The sequence below is a fragment of the Glycine max genome, chromosome 3, assembly GCF_000004515.6.
Source record: "Glycine max cultivar Williams 82 chromosome 3, Glycine_max_v4.0, whole genome shotgun sequence".
In the NCBI taxonomy this organism is placed as follows: Eukaryota; Viridiplantae; Streptophyta; class Magnoliopsida; order Fabales; family Fabaceae; genus Glycine; species Glycine max.
This window is the reverse complement of record NC_016090.4, coordinates 40,251,113-40,272,372: the sequence shown is the minus strand read 5'-3', so window position 1 is coordinate 40,272,372 and position 21,260 is coordinate 40,251,113. Positions and strand designations below refer to the sequence as shown.

General features: G+C 31.6%; 3 protein-coding genes across 7 annotated transcripts; 2 read left to right on the top strand and 1 right to left on the bottom strand.

Moving 5' to 3' along the window:
- Positions 1-228: 228 nt before the first annotated feature.
- On the bottom strand, positions 229-3,694 carry LOC100810873 (pentatricopeptide repeat-containing protein At3g53360, mitochondrial). 2 transcript variants are annotated; one of them, XM_006577645.4, is made up of 2 exons: positions 3,589-3,694; positions 229-3,181 (listed from the first exon to the last, which is right to left on the bottom strand). In XM_006577645.4, the coding sequence occupies exon 2, from the start codon at positions 2,709-2,711 to the stop codon at positions 420-422; it is 2,292 nt and encodes a 763-aa protein (XP_006577708.2). In that variant the 5' UTR covers positions 2,712-3,181; positions 3,589-3,694; the 3' UTR covers positions 229-419. The 2 variants fall into 2 exon arrangements, with proteins under 2 accessions (XP_006577708.2, XP_014629349.1); XM_014773863.3 differs by lacking the exon at positions 3,589-3,694 and adding an exon at positions 3,281-3,571.
- A 1,611-nt stretch (positions 3,695-5,305) lies between these two features.
- On the top strand, positions 5,306-8,987 carry LOC100777749 (beta-1,4-xylosyltransferase IRX9). 2 transcript variants are annotated; one of them, XM_003521330.5, is made up of 4 exons: positions 5,352-5,839; positions 6,446-7,133; positions 7,445-7,676; positions 8,729-8,987. In XM_003521330.5, exons 2-4 carry the CDS (start codon positions 6,460-6,462, stop codon positions 8,849-8,851), a joined length of 1,029 nt encoding a protein of 342 aa, XP_003521378.1. In that variant the 5' UTR covers positions 5,352-5,839; positions 6,446-6,459; the 3' UTR covers positions 8,852-8,987. The 2 variants fall into 2 exon arrangements, with proteins under 2 accessions (XP_014629348.1, XP_003521378.1); XM_014773862.3 differs by having other exon boundaries at positions 5,306-7,133.
- Positions 8,988-15,525: 6,538 nt separating this feature from the next.
- IQD7 (protein IQ-DOMAIN 7) lies at positions 15,526-19,712 on the top strand. 3 transcript variants are annotated; one of them, XM_006576947.3, is made up of 6 exons: positions 15,526-15,768; positions 16,515-16,648; positions 16,724-17,047; positions 17,747-17,968; positions 18,073-18,192; positions 18,687-19,712. In XM_006576947.3, the coding sequence occupies exons 2-6, from the start codon at positions 16,574-16,576 to the stop codon at positions 19,377-19,379; spliced, it is 1,434 nt and encodes a 477-aa protein (XP_006577010.1). In that variant the 5' UTR covers positions 15,526-15,768; positions 16,515-16,573; the 3' UTR covers positions 19,380-19,712. The 3 variants fall into 3 exon arrangements, with proteins under 3 accessions (XP_006577010.1, XP_006577011.1, XP_003521377.1); XM_006576948.3 differs by having other exon boundaries at positions 15,597-15,768; positions 16,553-16,648; XM_003521329.4 differs by having other exon boundaries at positions 15,597-15,768; positions 16,460-16,648.
- The last annotated feature ends 1,548 nt before the right edge of the window (positions 19,713-21,260 follow it).

The window sequence follows — 21,260 nt, the reverse complement described above, 5'->3', positions numbered from 1 at the left end:
GATTAGAGGTTACCTTGCCTTAGGGTAAGTAACATTCAATACAGTATTAAATGCATTATTCTGCTGTTTACGCCTCCAATACAAAGCTCATTAGCACATAGACACACTTTTCTCCTCACTTCAAAAGCAAAAAATAAAACTAAAACGATCAGTTATGAATCGGGTTTTAAAGCTCAGAATAAAAGTATAAGAAATGATTATTAATAGATAAATCACACACAAAAAAACAGCGCCAATTACTATTACATAAAATGGGAATAATGATAACATTTTACATTTTAAAATTAACAACGTCAGTAACCCTTGAGATCTATCAAAACAAAAACTTGTATTTCTGCATCAAAACTATCTAGACTCTAAAGGTAGTTCATAATCAATATAGACTTCGGAAGGGATATAACATAACCATTGGTTACTGCCTACCAAATGCTAATGTCTAACCTCTGACAAGGATCATAACCATCATCCAGCATCTGCAACCACAAATCTTCAAGCATTGTGTAAATGTCGCCCCTCTGTTGATGGGAATTATCTTCTGAGAAGAACACATGGATCTGATCCTTAACTGCTATCCAACTTTGACCAGGAACCTTCTGTACACCCATTTGTTTCATCAAGTTCCTTAATCGGGCAACTTCTTTCCAATTGCCCACAGAAGCATGTATATTAGAAAGTAGCACCAGAGCAGCAGAATTGGAAGGATCAAGTTTAAGTATATTCTCTGCAGCCCGCTCAGCAATGTCAACATTACCATGAGTTTTACAAGAAGCAAGTAGAGTTTTCCACATAGTAATGTCTGGGTTAAAACCCATCTTCTTAATAAAATTCTCAGCTTCATACAAGCATCCAGCACGAGCAAGCAAATCAACCATGCAAGAAACATGCTCTCTTGTTGGTGGAATCCCTAGTTCTATTTCCATGGTGTTATAAAAGTGCCAGCCTTCCTCCACCAATCCAATGTGACTGCATGCACTGAGAACCCCCAGATATGTGACCTCATTAGGCTGGACACCAAGATTCTTCATCATTCTAAAGAGATTAAGAGCTTCATGCCCAAGTCCAAACTGAGCATAACCAACAATTAAACTACTCCATGAGACAATATCTGGGTTCTGGGTTGAACCAAAAACATCTCGAGCATGTTTAAGTGAACCACACTTTGCATACATGTCGATCAATCTATTGCTGACAGAAACATCAACTACCAGTCCACTTTTAACACTAAAGCAATGGACTTGATTGCCAACTTCTAGAGATGCCAATTCTGCACAAGTTCCTAATATGGTAGTAATGGTGATATTGTCAGGCTTATTTTCAGAAAAAAGCATTAGCTTAAATAGTCTGAAAACCTCTCCTGCCTGTTTGTGCTGCAAGCATGCTGATAGAATTGCATTCCAAGAAACTAAATTGGCATTTTCACTTACATCTTTGAAAACATTGAATGCATCATGTAGGTTTGAACACTTTGTGTACATGGTCAGCAAAGAGTTACATACAGCTGCTTCCTTATCCAAACCTATTTTGATAATATAAGAATGTATTTGTGTGCCTTGGTTGATTGTCACTGGGCTCCCACAAGCACAAAGTAAGGAGAGAAAAGTAATGCCATCTGGCATCAATCCCGTATGCATCATCTGACAAAAAAAATATATGGCTTCATTAACATCACCACTGTCAGAAAATGCTGCAATAATTGCATTCCATGACACTAAATCAGGGCTTTCAATTTGATAAAAGGCCCTTATTGCTGAAGGTAAGAATCCAAATTTTGCATACATGTCACAGAGGGAGCACCCAGCAAAAACATTCCTCCCTAAACCAAATTTAGCACACATTCCATGTATTTGCCTTCCAAATTCTGGTTCGAGAAGGCTTCTGCAAGCACTGAATACACTGCCAAATATAAACTCATTTGGTTGATAAAAACCTTGCCTGAACATATCTCTGAAAAGATATAAAGCTTCTATCTCATAACCAAGTTGGGTGAACCCCGTGATCATGGAAGCCCAGGATATTAAATCCTTTGTAGAAATCATAGTAAACACATCTGATGCATGTACAATTTGTCCAAACCTTGTATACATTGAAATAAGAGCATTTTGTGCAATCAAGTGATGATCATACCCTGATTTAATGACATGACCATGCAGCTGCCTACCTAAATCTATATCCCCCGCAATGCAGCAAGCCTTAATTATGCTTCCAAAGGTTAACGGATCTGGGAAATAACCTGATTGCAGCATTTGAATGTACATAATGATGGCATCATTCTCTTGACCATTCTGCGAGTATCCAGAGATCATTATAGTCCAAGAGACCACATTTCGCAGCTGCATTGTGTCAAAAGCTTTTCTAGCATCTTTCAAAGAACCACATTTTCCATACATATTAAGAATATGATTTTGGAGAACAAGGTCTGGTTGACAGTTGGACTTTAAAATATGATCATGAATTTTTTTGCCATATTTAAGAGATCTAATGCTGGTGCAGGCCAAGATTAAATTCCCATAGGTGCTTGATTCTAGCTGGATACTTGAATTCTTAGGATGGAAATTGAATGTATCAAGCGCTTCTCTGTAATGCCGTTGCTTGCACATCAAGTTGATGTAACTGTTGGTTGATAACTCTCTACTGAGACAGGAGACGATTCTTGTTGGTAAAATAGGTCTTACACAATTATATATACATCGAATTTGGCTTTGAATGGTCATGGACAAGGAATATTTAGAAAGCAAGTGAAGTAAAACTCTTGTTATAGTTGAGAACCTTGTTGGGTGATATGGTGTCAGGACAGTAAAGTGGTCACAAATGAGTGTTTTTGATTAATGAAACAAAAAATCAATAATTGGATGAACCCATTGAGAGTACTTCTGTAAAGCCAGGTATTAACTGTAACTTAAGAAACTGCATAATTATGAAGTAGTACCCTTGGCTAAAACCTCCTTCTTGATCTACCATCTCTATCTATATGAATTAAGGAGGTAAAAGCCACCAGCCAGCCAGCCACTGGAGTTTCATGTTCTCTTGTCAGAAATTCATTGAATCCATGAATCCGAGAACATCATCCATGAGTCAAGCCACACCGATAGTCAAAGATGTTACCTATGTTGTTTGATTAGACAGACAAACTGACATGGGATTTCGTCCAATCCATCACTAAAACCAAGTGGAGAGATTCTCCCTGCAGGAACCAAACAAAAGCATAAGATTATTCTACTTAGACATTGTTACATAAAAATCAGAGACCCGTCAATCTAAAACGGTCAATTAGCCAATGTACCTCGTTAAATTTCTGCAACTAACCAAACTATAAACTTCTCAAATGTTAATGCGTGAAAGATGGAAATGAGCCATGTAATAGACTCTGCAAAAATATCTTCCTAGCAGCTCTTGGTGACCATTTTTCGAACAGTTGGTATGCAAAAAAATTGCATTCTCAAATTCGAAATCAAGGAGTTTGGAAAAGCGTGTATGCGCACAAGTGATACTAACACAGATGAAAATAGTTTAATAAAAAAAACATAGAGAAAATTCATCTTCCAAGTTTAATTTTCCTACAACACAACAGTATAATGGAAAATAACGTACCTCGAAACAAAAATCTCTAGTCTCTGTATACAGACAGAGTAATAAGCAACTCTTCAGAGTGCACTCAAACGTTAATTTATTTCTTCTTCTTTTATTCCTGAAAAAGGAATTCTTGACATTAGTAAAATTAAGGGGGAATATTAGATTCGGATTTTAAAGAATTTTAAAAGAATTTTTTTATTAAAAAGTTTTATCATAGAATTTTTAAATATTATAAATAAATTTTTTGTTATTTAATTAAAATTTTTAAGATTTTGTAAGGAATGTAAAAAAAAATAATGATATTCAATTAAGATTTTTTATAATTCATAAAAAGTCTTTTGGTATTTAAAAATATGTAAATTTTGATAGATTTCATAAGACTCTTTACTATAAACATTTATCAACCAATTTCACTCAAATCTTTCATATTTTGTTAGACTTTTTTTTTTCTTTTTTCTTTTACCAAATTTTCTTTTCTCTCATCACATATATTTTCTTATCTCTTTAATATTCTTCAATGTGTGTGTCATATATATTTCTCTTATTCTTTTGAAATAAAAAAAAAATGACAAATATACTCTTCCACTATGCACTTTTTCCTTTGTTTTATATAAAAAAAAAGTATTTTAAAATCCTTTGAAATCTTAATCCAATACATTCTAAATTAATATTTGTCTTATGTGTTAGGATTAATCATGTTTTCCTTATACAAATTATACTTATAACATGTTAAACTTAATTTTTTGTGATTGAGACTCTTAATTTTGTCATCCAGATGATAACTCGTTAGCTCTCTTATCAACTTTCTGCCTTTACTACTCTCTTCTAGTCAATGTTTATTATTGCACCCCATTTAAACATGTTGTTAGATTTATCATTAAATAATTATAGTAATTTAAACATGTTGTTAGATTATAACCCCAAAAGTAAAAATGAGAAGATGTTATTATAAGAAATGTTAGCATATGAGAATATAAAATTATAATTAATATATCTATTAAAAGATTAAAAAAAATATTGATTTTAATTTTTTTATTTAAATCTCATCATTTCTTATTATTTTTTTACTTACTCTTGTACTTTTGAATGCGTTTTTAAAAATTCACATAATAATTTTAAATCTTATAAATTTACAAATTACTTTCAAATCTTTTAAATACTTAAAATATAAATCCATTAAAATCAAAACTATTATGAAAATTTTGAAAAAAATATATGATAAATCATAATATTTTTATATAATCTTTAAAATTCAAAAGACTTTTTTTTATGTTAAATTAATCTTTTAAAATCCTAATTCAATACACCCTTAAATGATATCAATTAATTTTCTTAATTAGTATAAAATTAGTTTTTTATTTAAATATGAGTACAAAAGTAATATATTTTAATTTTTTTTGTCAAGTTGAGTTAGCAATGCTCTCATGCAAATATTGTAATGGGCCTAAGTGAAAGATGATCCTCAACATGTACTGCGTCAGTAGCCCAAAGTATGATTTTGTGGAAAAAACACAATATTTAGTTTGAGGCATTCATATTCCACACCTCCAAAAGACTCCAACAGATTAAATTACTCCTTTGCCAACTATTTTCATTCCGAAACAATTATTTCATAATATGAAAAATTATATTTTAAAATACTTATTCTGAAATATGAAAACTTATATTTTGAAATAATTATTCTAAAATAAAAAATTATATTTTAAAATATGATACATTTTAAAATAATTATTCTGGAAACATATTTCGGAATTTTGTATTCTAGAATAATATTCTAAAAACATATTTTGGAATAGTCTGGAATAGGTGGCAGAACCCCCGCATGGTTTGGGCCACGGGGGAGTTCTCCAGGTCCTCAAAAACGGTGTCGTTCTGGCAGAACAAGGTTTGGGAATTGGGAGTGAGAGGGCACGGAGTGGAGGACGCGTGACTCTGTCTAGAGGAACTTCACGTATTTGTAAGCTTCTTCCAGAAGCATCGCTTGGTCCGTTTTCTTGTCCCACGGCATCAGCTTCTGGAGACACCGTGTTTTCTGGCTTAGCTTCTGACGACGTTGGCGAGCCAGGTTGCTCTGCGGGATCACCGGAGGTCATTACGACTCCACGCGCTGCCACTTCTGCTCCGGCGAGTAGAGGGGAGGGAGGCGGAGGTGTATCTCATTAAGGGTATTTTTGACTTTCAGAAAGAAATGACAGGTGCAAGATACACTATAGGTAGTGTAGGATTCAAAACCTCAAGTTTGAAGGATCCAAATCCACCCACTATAAAGGTTACTTCTCACCCACCCAATTACATTAATTTTATAACTAACTACCAAAAGATTCATTATGCTCATAATAATTATTTTTATAATCCATAATTTTTGTCCAAAATCACAATTATTCTGACAAGAGATTCCAAAGTTTATTGTTAATTTTTTTTCTTTAGATTCCTTATATTAGACTAGTCAACCTCAGATTAAAAATTAAACTCCTAACACCACGAGCATGATTCCTAGTATTAGTTAAATGGCCTGGTACAACACATTCTTTATAGATGGATGTGTGCCATCCCACCTGCTATTTGGTGTTAGATAACAACTCATGGTCTCACACTAGCTTTTCCTTATGTTTATTTTTATTATATTACTTTTACTTCAAGGTGCAACCAAGTGAAGCCACCCTCCTATGAAATGCCTTCAAACGAAAAAGCTAAGCAGTCAGTTTGGCAGTACCAATCATAATAGGCTCAAATAGTTGCAACATTTTCCTTAACAAAAATGTGGTACCCTTAAAGCATCTAAGTTTAGTTTATATTACATTAATTTCACAATCCCTCCACTTCATTCTGTGCCTCCAACTTGTCATTCAATTCCACCCTGAAGATTGTGCTTCAGGTGGTTCAAAGAAGATGGGCTCACTAGAAAGATCAAAGAAGAAAGTCCTTCTATGGAAGAAGGCCATGCTCCATTTTTCTCTATGTTTTGTGATGGGGGTTTTCACAGGCTTGGCTCCAACAGGTAAATCTTCTCTCTTTTCCACCACAGTTAGTGTCTCAAATAGAACAGAATTTGCACCACAACCCAGTGAAATGTTACACCTCACAACAAATGTCAATAGAAGTTGGATAGCTCCAACCCCAGATTCCATGCCCGTGAAGCCTAGAATCCTTGAAAATGAAAAGAAAACAACAACAAAAAAGTTGCATGTAAAAGCACAGCCCCAGTTGAAGCCTAGAAGACTCCTAATCATTGTAACTCCAACAAGCACAAAACTACCCCACCAAGCAGTGTTTTTGAGAAGGTTGGCAAATACTATAAAGCTGGTTCCTCAACCATTGCTGTGGATTGTTGTGGAAGCTAAAACCAATTCCAAAGAACTGCCAGAGATACTAAGGAAAACTGGCATCATGTATAGGCATGTGGTTTTCAAGGAAAATTTCACGGAATTAGAAGCTGAACTCAATCACCAGAGGAATCTTGCGCTTAAGCACATTGAGCACCACAGGCTCAATGGCATTGTACACTTTGCTGGCCTTTCCAATGTTTATGATCTCCAATTCTTCCATCAGCTTAGAGATATTGAGTATGATTTCCCCCCCTTTCTGTTTGCTATACTAATTTTAGTAAACTATTATTTGCATTATTTCTTTGGGGGCCAATTTTTAGGGGCGGAGAGAATGTGCTAGTGTCTAGTCACCACTCACTAGTGCTTATTCTACATTTTCTACTATGTAGTAGATGGTAGTTTTAAACATAAACAATTTTGAGGGCAAGTGGATTTCATCTTTTGGCATACCAAACATGGGTGGTAATAACAATCATGCATCATTTTTCACCCCTCCATGGTGGTTTTTCTAACTGGCATTTCCCCTTCTTAATTATGGATTCATTTAGGGTCTTTGGAACATGGCCAACAGCTTTGTTAGCTGCACACAGGAAGAAAGTGAAAATCGAAGGACCTGTATGTGATTCATCACAAGTCATTGGTTGGCATCTTAAGAATATGAACAATGAAACTGATACTATCACTCCCCCAATTCATATTTCAAGTTTTGCTTTTAATAGCTCCATCCTTTGGGACTCTGAGAGATGGGGTCGCACTTCCTCTGTTCAAGACACTTCTCAGGTAAACATTATAATTTTATACGTTATGAGTGTCCAATACTGTTTAAGAAATATTAGTTACTTGACTTGCCTAAGTAATTGTCCCATTTTAAGTTTTACTTTCTACAGAAATTTCTATAACCTTAATATTACTGCTAGAAAGTTTTTGTGCAAGCTTTAGTGTTTTACACTATTAAAAAGTTATCTCTAATGTTAACATTAGGCACACAACTTATTTTTACGTGCAGGCACTAAAATTTGAGAAAAGATTACCATTTTCTTTTTTCTTCATTTCTTCTATCAGATAAACTTTTGAAAAAAATAAATAAAATAGAGATGATACCACTTTATGAAGAGTGACATTTATTTTCTCAAAAGCTTAATAATTAAAAAATAAAGAAAAAAGAAAATAAAGAGGATATGTTCTCCTCAAATTTAAAATGGAGACAAATATAAGAATCAAGTAAATAGTTTAACAAAAAATTATATTTTCTTTTAATTACTTTAAGTTTAAAAATACATTTTATATTTTTTTTAGCATAATCAATATTTTAATTTTTTATTTATTTACATCAGTATACTAATAATGTGTTAACATTCCCCTAATCATTTTCACCCGTAAAAAACTAGCTCCCACTAGATTCCTTACCGTAATGCTTGAGTACATATAAAATTGGATTAGGTATCTTCGATATAAAGATTTTGCTTATGTTACTTAACGTTTGGCCAACCTCCAACTACTTCAGAAAGAACAAATCAAAGGAAAAAAGAGAGTAAAATATTAGGTAATATAATGACACCTTGATTGACTAGTTGAACTAATCAAAATACTAATTATGTATTGTTTTCTACTCCGGCATAATACCATTGATAATGCATGATGCTTCCTTATATTCCAAGATAGAATCCACTTTAAAGTTTCAATGTTATCTCAATTAGAAAACGTGGTCCATTTGAAATACAAACTGACAAGATATATGCATCATTATCACCTAGAAATAATCTCTAACAAGGAGTTTTGTTGCTTTTAATTTTTGTCCTTATTATTGTGCCTTTCTTTTGTGGTTCTACTAGAATTCGATCAAGTTCGTGAAACAAGTAGTTCTAGAGGATGAGGCTAAATTAAAGGGAATTCCACCAGAGGATTGCTCCAAAATCTTGCTCTGGCGTTTCAATTTTCGTGCCAGAACTCATTAATTTCTAGATTTTAGTCCAAGGCAAAGGGGAAAGACATAAAATAACGAGTGATGAAGCAATATAGAAATTGGCAGTACAGAAATTACTTTCCTACTACTATATAGAATTTATTCATTTTTTTTTTCTCTTTTTCAAATTTATCCTATGTTTAATTGTTTATAGTTTTATTGGTTCTTCCTGTTTTCAAATTTTTGTTAGCTTATGTAAGTGAGAGGGTCTTCTGCTAAGAAGCGAAAACATTTAAAGCATATATGAACTTTTTCAAAAAAAGCTTCCCGAGTTTATGGCATTTTTTTTCTTAATTGGAGAAAAAAATTGTTGTATTAATTGTGTGCATGCTAATGATTTGTTCATGAAACAACTGGATCAAGGTTGAGTTTGGGCCTCCACTTATGGACCTGATTAGAAGTAATATTATATGATGAAGCCCGAGAGAGGACAAAGCTGTCCCTTCATTCCTGTTTTGGGTGAAAGTATGTAGCTAACTTTTTGGGTGATGGTGTTATTGATTTGAAATATCATCAAGAACTTAATTAATTATTTTTAGTGAAATTTTTTCTTTCAAACATATTTTTTTTTTATCTGTAAGACTCACACAATATCTTATTTAAAGATTTCAAGTCCAATACACTTGCACTAATGACTTGTGACATATAAATCATTTATCTTGCGGATAATACTAATAATCTTCTAATAGAAAAAAATAGTCTTTTTCTACGGTGAAGGTTTGAAAACAGAAAAATAATGTAAACAATATTTGGGTACTACTCTGGACATAAAGCTTCATACTCAAAAGTAGCACGGAAAATTTGTCCCAAGAAAATTAATAAGCCTGGAATAGGCGAAAAGCCAATCACTGGAACATGCAACTCCTCGAAGATCAAGGTCAAATTTCCTGTGAAAGGAATTTGAGTTTTATTTTTGAAGAAGTGTGACTATGATCCGGTATAGATTCTGGGACGAATTTGAGTTTTTGTTTCTATAATTTTTGTTACAAGTGTAAATTACTTGAGCTGAACAAGACTTTGATTATCTCAACTCAAAGTAAACTTATTTATTAATAATATACTTCACCGAAAAAACAAAATTAATATACAAGTGGTGTTAGATCATTTGAAAGTTTGTATTCACGTAAATTAAGTTTTTCCAGTGAAAAGAAATTAAGAGAGAAGAGAAAATGTTGAAATTTAAATTAGAAAGAAAGTAAAATAAATAAGTAATTTTTTTTATTTCTAGAGATTGTTGGTCTTTCTTCTTCTTGTTTACTGTCTTTTTTCATCATAACTTTTACTTTCTGGCTAATCAAACAAAGAAAATATGTTTTGTAAAAAAACATGTTTTCTTTCTTTTATATTTTTTCGCCTCTCAGCCAAAAATACCAACAAAGTCCTCATGATTTGAGATATTTATATCGTATCCGAATATTATAACCAATATCTTCACATGATTCTGTTTAAAGAATTTTATATTTTCTCGTATTCGGTCCTATTTAAAATATCGTCTATCCAAAAATATCATAATGGTCGTTGCTGTGGGGTATGATTATTGTTCACTATCATCAATATGTGAGTGGAAAACTTTCTAATAATCTGATATATTGAGAAATATTCATATCTGTTCGAATTTCCATATGCAAACTTCTGTCTATTTATAATTTAATGTACTGAATACTCATATTTTAAAAACATAATTTTTTTAACAAAAACGGAATATGGATAAAAGTCAAAGATAGTCGCATATAAATAATTGAATTTAATGATTGTATAAAATAATTTATCATTTATTTTTTTAAAATAATTTTGTAAATTCTTATAAAAAATTATAAAAATCAATAGATTTATCATAAATAAATAATGAGTTGTAATTGGATGATAATATAAAATTATTTTACATACTTAATATATAACTTTTTTTTCTCTACATAATTACTATTATTATGCTTCTTTTTTCCTTTTCTGGTGAATACATTATGATGCTGAGTTAGTGAACGATTAATTAGCTAGTTGTTAACCAATCGAAGGGTCTATCTCGTTGATTTTAACATCATACATAAGTTGTTGTAAATATATTTTTGCTTCTGGAACTTGCTATAAACATATGATATTATGATATTTGTGTTCGATATCTAGGATTAAAAAAATAGCTATATAGCTGTTACGTAAAAAAAAAACCAGTGATGGTTACCGTTGAGGGGTATAGTTCAGTGTGGCGTTGCCTAGTGGATGGGTATGATGTATTGGGATGTTCATGTATGATATGCAATATGCATAAATAAATAGTAAATGAAGTTACCGAATAAAAAAAATGAAAGAGAACTGAAATACGAGCATAGCTTTCTAGTGGTCGTTCACGTGACTACATATTGACCTTATAATGCGATTCACATGTGCTTAGCCTGAAAATTTTTTTATCAATTCCCTTAATAGTGTACATTATTATTTTTTACGATTTTTGCAGATTATATTATTGTTATTATTAACCTAGATGAATAGTGGAAAACATGGTTGGGTTAAATAATAATAAGAATAATAAAGGTCTAGGACTCTAGGTTAAACATATATATATATATATATATATATATATATATATATATATATATATATATATATATATATATGTTGAGCGGGAAAGCATACTTGCAAGCGTGTTCAAGAACTCGTTAGCGGTGACATGCAGCTTGTTGTTGCTAAGCCAACAAGGTTTGTCTTAAGTCAAACTAATTAAAATTCACAAATACAAAATTTGCCCACAATTTCTTACCTACTCCAATAATAATAGATTGTTAGATGCAAGTACTTTGAAAACGAATATTAGACGTGAAGGGCACCGAATTTGGTCACATGGATGTTCTTATATCTTCCCATATGTTTTTTATTTTATTTTTCTTTAGATATTTTTTCTTATGGGTATTTAGATAATTGTCAGTCTTTTAGTTAAGTTCTAACACAGAGATTATGAGTCCGTCGTGTTTCACACTACTTTGTTAATTGACACGGTTTTTAAAATCAGATTAGTCATTAAATAGATTAAGAAGATAAATTATAGTTTAGTAGTCTAGTAGTAGTTGAATTAATCATAATTAAATGATACTATTTTAATTTTTAATATAATATATTAAACAAAAACAATACAATATTTTAATTTCGTAATATTAATAAAAGTTTCACTTATTTGATGCCATCATTCATAAACATACAACATCCAAAATTAAGTATGAAATCAAATCAAGTATGTCATGACATTTAAGTAAGTTGAACAGTACACAATTCATTATAAAATAGACCCGAAATAGTATAATTGATATGGTTGTATTTGGAAATTTGTTTCCATCATTACAAATAGGAGTCACGCTTTCAAAAGCATAAAATGGAAAGCAAGTTTTTATGTTTTTTTCTCATAGTTAGTAAGTTTCCAACTACAAACCAAACATACATAATCATCATAATATTGAACTAAAATTGTATTAATTATTATAATATTAATTTTTAATTAAAAATAAAAAACATTTTTCCAACTAACCAAATTGTTTAGTTTTGAATTAGTCTAAACAACTTTTGTCCATTCTTTACAAACTTGATTTTTAATTAATGTAGCGATCTAGTGTTTTATTGTCGGTCTATCTTCTTGGTTAATTCAATTTTAATAATTATACTTTTGATATAAAAAAATTATTTTAATTTTTTAAAATTGTTTAAATAGGAATTAAAAAATTATAAAAAATATTTTAATTTTTGTAAGAAATTGATAAGAGTATTTTTACAATATTTGAAAAAATACATAATTTAAAAATCATTTTTTAAACATAAACTGGCTTTATATTTATGGATAACGAAAAATGAAAATGGATTGCACTTGTTAGTTGAATTAGTCAGCACCTTGTGTCCCACTACTATAATTGAAACAAATTAGTAGTATTAACTTATATTTATTAGGCCTAAAACATTCAGCTAAAAAGTTAATGCATAAATAGGAGATACCTATAAAATTAACGAGAAATAAAACGGTTACCGGTAAAAGATAAATAATTTGAAATGTTTTTTTATAGGCAAAATAATTTGAAATGGTGATGGTTTATCAGCTCCTACTATAATTTGATGACGTACTTTATTAAGTTGTCACAAACTCGTAACGGTGGAATTTGCAATTTAGGCACTTATGTTTAAAACCTTCTTGCTACCATATTTAAAAAAGGAAATTGACTTGGCTAGGCTCGATTACCAACTTCATTTTATTTAATACTGCTTAACTGGTTTTCTGCATTAGTATGCACAAGACTTGATGCGATTCAAGAAGTATGAAAAAGGATGTGGTTCAGAACTTCAGACACGGTTGGGCTTTTTGCACCTGCTAGTATATCATTCATCGTTGAATTAATGCACAATTTGCAGAACCTTCGCCAAATTCAAGTTCAAAATTAAGCTTAAACTCACTTGTTAAGTAAAATAAATTAATTTAATCAAGCATTTAGCCTTTGTTTGATTTGAAATAAAGCATGGAAAGAAAATGGGTTTAATAAATATAGTCAATGTAAAAAAAGTTTAATATGATTTTTTATGATAGTTATTATCAAAATTAACAAATTTATTATACATAATTATTTATTAGATGATAATATAAAAATTAATTCATATATTATTTTCTATAAAAAAAAATGTTAGTTTCTGCTCTTTTGTTAACAAGAGAGAATTCAGTGTAGGAAGTAGGAACGTGTTGTTTCTTTTAAAAAAAATAAAAATGCCCCTTAAATAGATAAAAACTGAAACACCACAACAATTCAATGAAAAAACTATTTTTGGTTATATATGGAGCCATCGCCCTATTCAACAAAAGTTTCTCCCTTGTTATTCAACAAGAACCACAAGTTATTTCTAGCATCTTAGGCGAGACCATTACTCAACTTGTACATTTTGAAAACAATGAAGTTCTGAAAGGGATCTAGGTTATGGATTCAATCCTCAGGGAAGTTAATAGTGTTTAAACAACTTTTAGGAGTAGACTTCAATTATATCATTTGATTAGTTAAGTGCATTACATTCATAGCATCCGTTTTTATCTATTGTGAGTTTGACACATGATTAGTTAAACACATTATTCTTAATTTTTTAGTTTTTAACTAATTTTGTTAAATATAATCTTATTATTGATATTAAGTTAAAAAAATAATTTAAAGCAATTTTTAAAATTTTTTTATACAATTAAATTAACAATAATATTAATTAGCTTTTTCAGAGAGAGAGAGAGAGAGAGAGAGAGAGAGAGAGAGAGAGAGAGAGAGAGAGAGAGAGAGAGAGAGAGAGAGAGAGAGAGAGAGAGAGAGAGAGAGAGAGAGAGAGAGAGAGAGAGAGAGAGAGAGAGAGAGAGAGAGAGAGAGAGAGAGAGAGTCCTAACATTTCATAGACATCTTAGCCAAGTCTTTAGATCGTGTTCTTATTTCTCATTTTTTCTCCAAGCTAAAAAAAATACTTAGATATACATTCTTCAACTTGTAAAGAGATATTAACCTTAAAGTTTAATGATTATGCATTAATAATATAAAACAATTTTATATTATCATTCAATCATAAATTACCGTTTGAATTATTTTTAAAATCAACAAACTAATCACACATAATGAATTATGATGAGATGATTATATAAATTTCTGTACACTTTCAATGCATGATTTCTTTTTCATTTTATAAATTTTAATTTAGAATTCAATAGTCCAAATAATTTATATCATAATATAAGCTTTTGAAAGAATGCTATAGGTAAAATGCTAATAGTTAGTTTAGAAAAACTAAATAGTCAGTAAAAAAAATATTTTTTTTTTATCAAAATATGTTCTTACACAAAGTCATAGACTAATTTATTAAAGTATCAAGATTTATTTAAGATAGTGAACTTTTCTAAATACATGTTTTTTACACACAAATTAAAAGATCTAATTTTTAGACTATTATGTTACACAAAATTAGTTAAAAGTTGTAAAATTAATTGGTAGCTAAAAAATTAGAAGTATGTAGTAGAACTAATTATTGAAGTAACTTAAAAATACAAAATGGAAAAAATTATAAATCATGATTTGTTTAAAAAATGTAACAAGAAAAAATGAATAAATATATTAAGGATAAAAATAAAAAATATAAAAAATTGAAAGCTATCATTTAAAAAAATAATAAAAGCTATTAAATTTTTTTATTTATTTAACAGTCAAATAAATTTTTCAATTAATAAAAAAAGTTAAAAATAAACAAAAATATGTTGGCAAATGTAAAGTTAATCACGTATTTACATAACATAGCTGTTTGTTAACTAGTATATCATACCACTTTTTTTTTTACAATAAATACTCAATGAACTACTCATGTTGACATTTTCTTTCCACATCTCAACAAATAAGGTGAGAAAAATTTAAAAATGCTACAAGGCATGAATGCGAATTGTCAGCACCACATTGGCCATCATCACCAACATGATTTACTCGTGAGTGATAATATTGATAATAAATTTTCATACCACATTTTACAACTTACTGTTAAATTTACATGTATATTTCTCCTTTACCTGTCTTATTTTATTTACTAATACTCTATTTATTTCCTTTTTCTATCTTTCCTAAGTTATAAAATTGATTTACTGCAGCATTATCCTTCACATATTAGTGACACCTTGGTTAATTTGATTTGAATCTTTGAACTTGATAAAGCAGCTCAGGGCCCACTGTTACCAACCCAAGTGGCAAGGTCTCAATATTAGCCGAAACAGCTGGTCCTATAATTCAAACCATCCTCTCTTAGCATTTGGCAAGATCTGATTTCCCTCTTCACAAGGAGAGAAATAGAAAGGCATATGATCTTCTTCAAGTTGCAATCTTTTTAGAGAGAGAGGGTTAGAAGAACAACATACTTGAGATCTGTCACTTTGTTTGAGTTCAGGTACCTCTCTCATCTTACTTCTTCATTGGGCTCTAAATTTTTTTAACCTCATCTTTGCTCTGTTTGTTATATGATATCCCATCTCCCACTTTCACTCATTCTCTCTATTCTCTGGAATTTCCTCTCTTATTCTCTTGAGTTACCTCTTCAATTTCTTATCTTTTTTTTTTTCATTTGGTGAAAACCTTCTAACTTCAACTTTGGCTAAAAGACCTGTTCCAGCTGATTAAACCACTTGAATATGAATTCTCGTGTGTCAATTCTATGTGCAAATGCAAAGGGGAGAAATTATTTGACTACTTTTCTTTTTTGTTTTTGACTTTCGGTGCACTAGGTCTAGAAAATATAGATGTGGTGTTTGTTTTTCCAAAAGCGTGATTTACGTCCATTTATGTGGTACCCAGATAGAATTAATGTAGAATTGATATACAACTAGGATTATTAGGAATTTGGATGGATTTTTAGCATAAAGCTTTTTCTTTTTTACCTCTATTTCCCCATTATGTGCACGATATGTCTTGGAGAAGCTTACTGTTCTTTTCCATCTTATGTTTTTTAGACGGAAGAAATAATTATGTTGTATTACAGAATTATTGAGACTCTTTGCTTTTGCCTGTCAAGTTTGGTAGTGCTAATTATGACATTTAATAAATCATCAAAAATAAAATGATGACATTTAATAATATCACAGGATGCCATTGGATTTCTGGTGGAAAATTAAATTGTTTTGCTCTGTGAGGTTTTAGATCTTCAAAGTTTCCTTCCTTGTTCTTTTGGTGCAAAGGATCAAATTAAGGAATGCCAAATGGGGAGGAAGGGGAATTGGTTTTCCAGTGTGATGAAAGCTCTCAGTCCTGACTCAAAGGAGAAGAAAGAACAGGTTTGGGTGAAATTTAATTCAACTTATCTCAATTTTCTGGGTTGTTTCTTATAGTTTTATCAATTATTTTTGCAGAAATCAAGTAAATCTAAGAAGAAATGGTTTGGGAAGCAAAAATTGGAGACTTCAGTCTCATACTCAGAAGCTCATAAAGCACCACCACCACCGCGACCTATTCCTCCACCAGAAGCGATTAAATTAACTGATATTGAAAATGAAATCAGTCATGATCACGACTATGTTGTTGAAGTTGCAACTGCCATGGATGCCGAGGAACCTGTTCCTTCTGTTCAGATAGAACCTGTTAGGGTTGAAGCTGCCCCAATTGCTCATTATGCTGGTAAACCAAAGGATGAAGTGGCAGCTATCAAAATTCAAACAGCTTTTCGTGGATACTTGGTACGGGTTGCAATTTTGATTCAAAGCAATATAAATTAATTAATTATCCCCCCCTTCCTTTTTTCACAATTCATTTTTTTTGGTTAGTTTTCACAATTCATTTAACTCAACATTCAATGAGAGTCATTTTACTTTTTTTAAAAAATCCTACACAAAACTCCCTTGTATTTATTAGAGATGATACAATTAACTCTAGAATGCCAATTATCAAGCAGAAAAGAGTTGTTAAAGGACAAAACTTAGATATTGTTCCATAAGTGCTTTTGGTGTCGTTCTTCAATCAGAATTGGAATTTTGCCTTGGTAATCTATGTTGACCTTTGATGCAAACCTTTATTATGAGCACCCCAAAAAGTATGTAAGAAAATGCGTCTAAGTTTTTTTCCTTTTTGAAATTGGGCCATTAACTCATTGTTTTGTAATCAAATGCCATTCATATTCTTATGGAGCCTTAAAAAAGAACATATTTGTTTAGTGCAACTCCACCTTTAATTGATTTAAAGTTTTACTGTAACAGTAGATTAAATTTTAACTCTTTAAAGTTATCAAAACAAAAAAATTAACTTTTTAAATTTGAATCCATACAATATCTTTGTTAAATGTACTCTTTATACACAGTTATTATGCTATCTATCAATAATTGCCACAAAAGGAATTGTTATTTGAATTTCAACCTACACTTTCTTTTGCAATCTTTTAGGCAAGAAGAGCATTGCGGGCTTTAAGGGGGCTGGTCAGGTTGAAATTATTGATGGAAGGGCCAGTTGTTAAACGCCAAGCCACAAGTACCCTCCACTCTATGCAGACATTATCTCGCTTGCAGTCTCAGATTCGTTCAAGGAGGATCAGAATGTTAGAGGAGAATCAGGCTCTGCAGAGACAGCTCTTACAGAAGCATGCAAGAGAGCTTGAGAGCTTGCGGGTCTGGGTTTCATTTCCTAATTTATTTTGAAATTTTAATCTCATTTGACTTTTTAACATATGGTGTTTGGAATGCTTTTAACTTGCTACAAATTATGATAATAGATGGGAGAGGAATGGGATGACAGCCTACAATCAAAAGAACAAATCGAAGCCAAGTTACTTAGCAAGTATGAAGCTACTACGAGAAGAGAAAGAGCGCTGGCTTATGCATTCACTCATCAGGTTTTTCTATTTTTCTCAACAATTTATACATGCGAGGAAATGAATGAAAAATTTAATATGAACCGGAAAATCTTTTAAAAAAATATCATATTATAAACTCTAAAATGAGAAGTCAAGCATCCTTATTATACTACATACTCTTCATTGTTTCTTTATCTCTTGAATCTGTTACACTTTTCCATCTGAGACTTAGTCCTGATAAGTGCATGAGTCCTTCTCTATCTTGTCACTATCTTCAGAGCCATATCCTCTGCACTCTCCTTTTTCAATGATCTTTTGCATAATCCAATGATATGCTAATGCTTTGTTAAGTTGCAGCATAAGTTCTTCCTCAATTTTGTCAATGGCAGTATTAGTTACTGAAATAAAGTGGCATGCTATATTATGTGCCTAACATATTTTGAATGAATAGCATTCTGCCTATGATATAATTTTCAACCATAAGTGTAAGTTCCTTGATGCTTTGAACAAAATCAGTGTTTGACATTTGGCAGCAAAATTGGAAGAACTCATCTAGATCTGTAAATCCAATGTTCATGGATCCAACCAATCCAAGCTGGGGTTGGAGCTGGTTGGAACGATGGATGGCAGCCCGACCTTGGGAGAGCCGTAGCCATATGGATAAAGAGTTGAATGACCACTCATCCGTAAGAAGCTCAAGCCGCAGTATTACCGGTGGAGAAATCAGCAAGTCATTTGCTCGTTTCCAGCTCAATTTGGAAAAGCACTCTCCAACAGCCTGCCAGAATCCTGGCTCACCTAGCTTTCAGTCCACTCCTTCCAAGCCAGCTTCAATATCTGCTAAGAAACCAAAGAAGGTAAGTCCAAGCCCAAGGGGCAGCTGGGTTACAGACGAGGACTCCAAAAGCTTGGTCAGTGTACAGTCAGACCGGTTCCGGAGGCACTCCATTGCCGGTTCATTGGTGAGAGATGATGAGAGCCTTGCTAGCTCTCCAGCAGTTCCAAGCTACATGGTGCCAACTCAATCTGCAAAAGCCAAGTCCAGGACACAAAGTCCATTAGCCCCAGAAAATGGAAAAGCAGAGAAAGGTTCCTTTGGGAGTGCGAAGAAGCGGCTTTCTTTCCCAGCTTCACCTGCCAGGCCAAGGCGCCATTCAGGTCCACCAAAGGTAGAAAGCAGCAGCTTAAATGCAGAGTTAGCTGTGGACAAGGGTGTGGACAGTTGATCATACAAGTAAAAGGATGGAAAAACATTAAAGTAGGATTGAAAATATATCACTGAAGAAATAAAACAAAAAGAGTTTATTTAAATTGAGTGTTCCATTTATTTATTTTATTTTTATGTGTATCCTAACGTTTCTTGGAGGCTTTTGATTTGGGGTGAAAATTGTTTTACTTACTTTTTTTTATCAATTTGTATTTTCGTTTACTTTCTCACTAGTTGCCCCGAGGGGAAGACATGCGATTCATGAATCATGTTGGTCAAATGATAGTACAAATGAACTGTCCGAATCCTTTCTGTGCTTCCCCAATCAAGGACAAGTATCATTCTGGTCAAAGTTCCTCATTCTTGATTCTTAGTTGTGATATAAATGTAAATTTGATTTCATTGTCTCATTTCTTTGATGCTACTATGTTTTGCTTTGAAAATTGTAATCAAGGAACTGATCAAATATAAAACAAGAACCTTAAATGAATAATACCCTTGTAAACGTGATTAGCATCACGGAATGGTCTGTACCAACATGCACTTTTATTTTATTTATTGCTAATTTTTCGACCTTTTTTTTTTCTTTTTGGGGTGGGGATACATATTTCATTAATCGGTGGTTAAATATTAGTACTCTGCTAGAAGCTCCCAACTCATATTAGTACTAGACTAGGCCTAATCTCTCCCTATCACAATACTTTTTTATGTTAACTGCCTCATTTTTTGCCAACTAAATTTGAAATTTTCAGTTTGTTTTAGAATATGTTAGAGGATAAAGTACACTGTCTGTTTTTCAGATACGGAATTTCAACTTAAAGTTGTAATAACAGAACAAAACAATCAAGCATACTTTTTATTTCTTTAAACAGTAGTGCATTAATTATTTCCTACTTTTTAAATTAATTCAAACACTAAATCTACTCATTTATACTATATTTATTTATCTTAATTTCACATAAAAACAATTAATTATCTACTATATTTATGTGTATTCTTCATAGTTATGAATGGTAATTTTGAATAATAACATAAAAATCCAATTAAAAAATGCCGTAATTGATCATATACAATTAAAATTTAAGATTATCACCATATAACAAATCCACACAAGAGACCCCATCACTCTGTTTTAACTGCTGAGCAGCTACCTAAGTTATAATGGAATCATATAACAAAAGCTGCACGTCCAGAGGTATGTTCAACTTGATGAGACCTTCTGGGGAAGGTTTCCAGACTATAAAGGTTTCATATCTACACTAGTTAATTATTAGAGAACTCTAACACCTTTGTAGCACCTCGGATAACTTTACCTATTGCTAGGAATCTGGTAAAATAAACCATGGTGTAGTGTTTGGATAAGTATAAACATGCTTTCCATAAGTCATCACAGAGCAAGGGTCCCATTCCCAACGGAAATGGAACCATAAACATGCTTCATCACATATCTTGTCTGGTGGGATAAGTATTTGTAAAATTTATTTTGAAATGAAATGATTTATGTTTGAATATTTTTTTAAAAAAAATAATAAAACTCAAGTATAATTTTTTTATCCAACACAAAAATTATTTGAACTTATTGTAATTAAACGTGTGAATATTTACCAAAAAATATAATCATGTTAGCTTTTATATAATCCAACTCTGAACCATAAACTACCTATGCTTTTTAGCTAACAAATTTTATCCCATGCAACTAAGCGACATTTAATTTCCTCTTGTCTGTGACAGATCTCCAAATAAAATTAGCATTATCATGGTATATGGAAATATTAATTTAATGGTATCATTACAAAATTATATATCATTTGATACGATTACAATATTTTCTATTCAAGTCTACTTACAAGGCTAGTAACCTTGATGGTAACAAGTACGTGATTGGCATGACTATAGTTTT

Excerpts from the sequence above, each read along its gene's own strand:
- LOC100810873 (XM_006577645.4), bottom strand. The coding sequence starts at position 2,711 with ATGACCATTCAAAGCCAAATTCGATGTATATATAATTGTGTAAGACCT.
- LOC100777749 (XM_014773862.3), top strand. The coding sequence starts at position 6,460 with ATGGGCTCACTAGAAAGATCAAAGAAGAAAGTCCTTCTATGGAAGAAG. Across the intron at positions 7,134-7,444 it reads CATCAGCTTAGAGATATTGA|GGTCTTTGGAACATGGCCAA; the intron begins GTATGATTTCCC and ends GGATTCATTTAG. Across the intron at positions 7,677-8,728 it reads CTGTTCAAGACACTTCTCAG|AATTCGATCAAGTTCGTGAA; the intron begins GTAAACATTATA and ends TGGTTCTACTAG.
- IQD7 (XM_006576947.3), top strand. The coding sequence starts at position 16,574 with ATGGGGAGGAAGGGGAATTGGTTTTCCAGTGTGATGAAAGCTCTCAGT. Across the intron at positions 16,649-16,723 it reads CAAAGGAGAAGAAAGAACAG|AAATCAAGTAAATCTAAGAA; the intron begins GTTTGGGTGAAA and ends TTATTTTTGCAG. Across the intron at positions 18,193-18,686 it reads CTTATGCATTCACTCATCAG|CAAAATTGGAAGAACTCATC; the intron begins GTTTTTCTATTT and ends GACATTTGGCAG.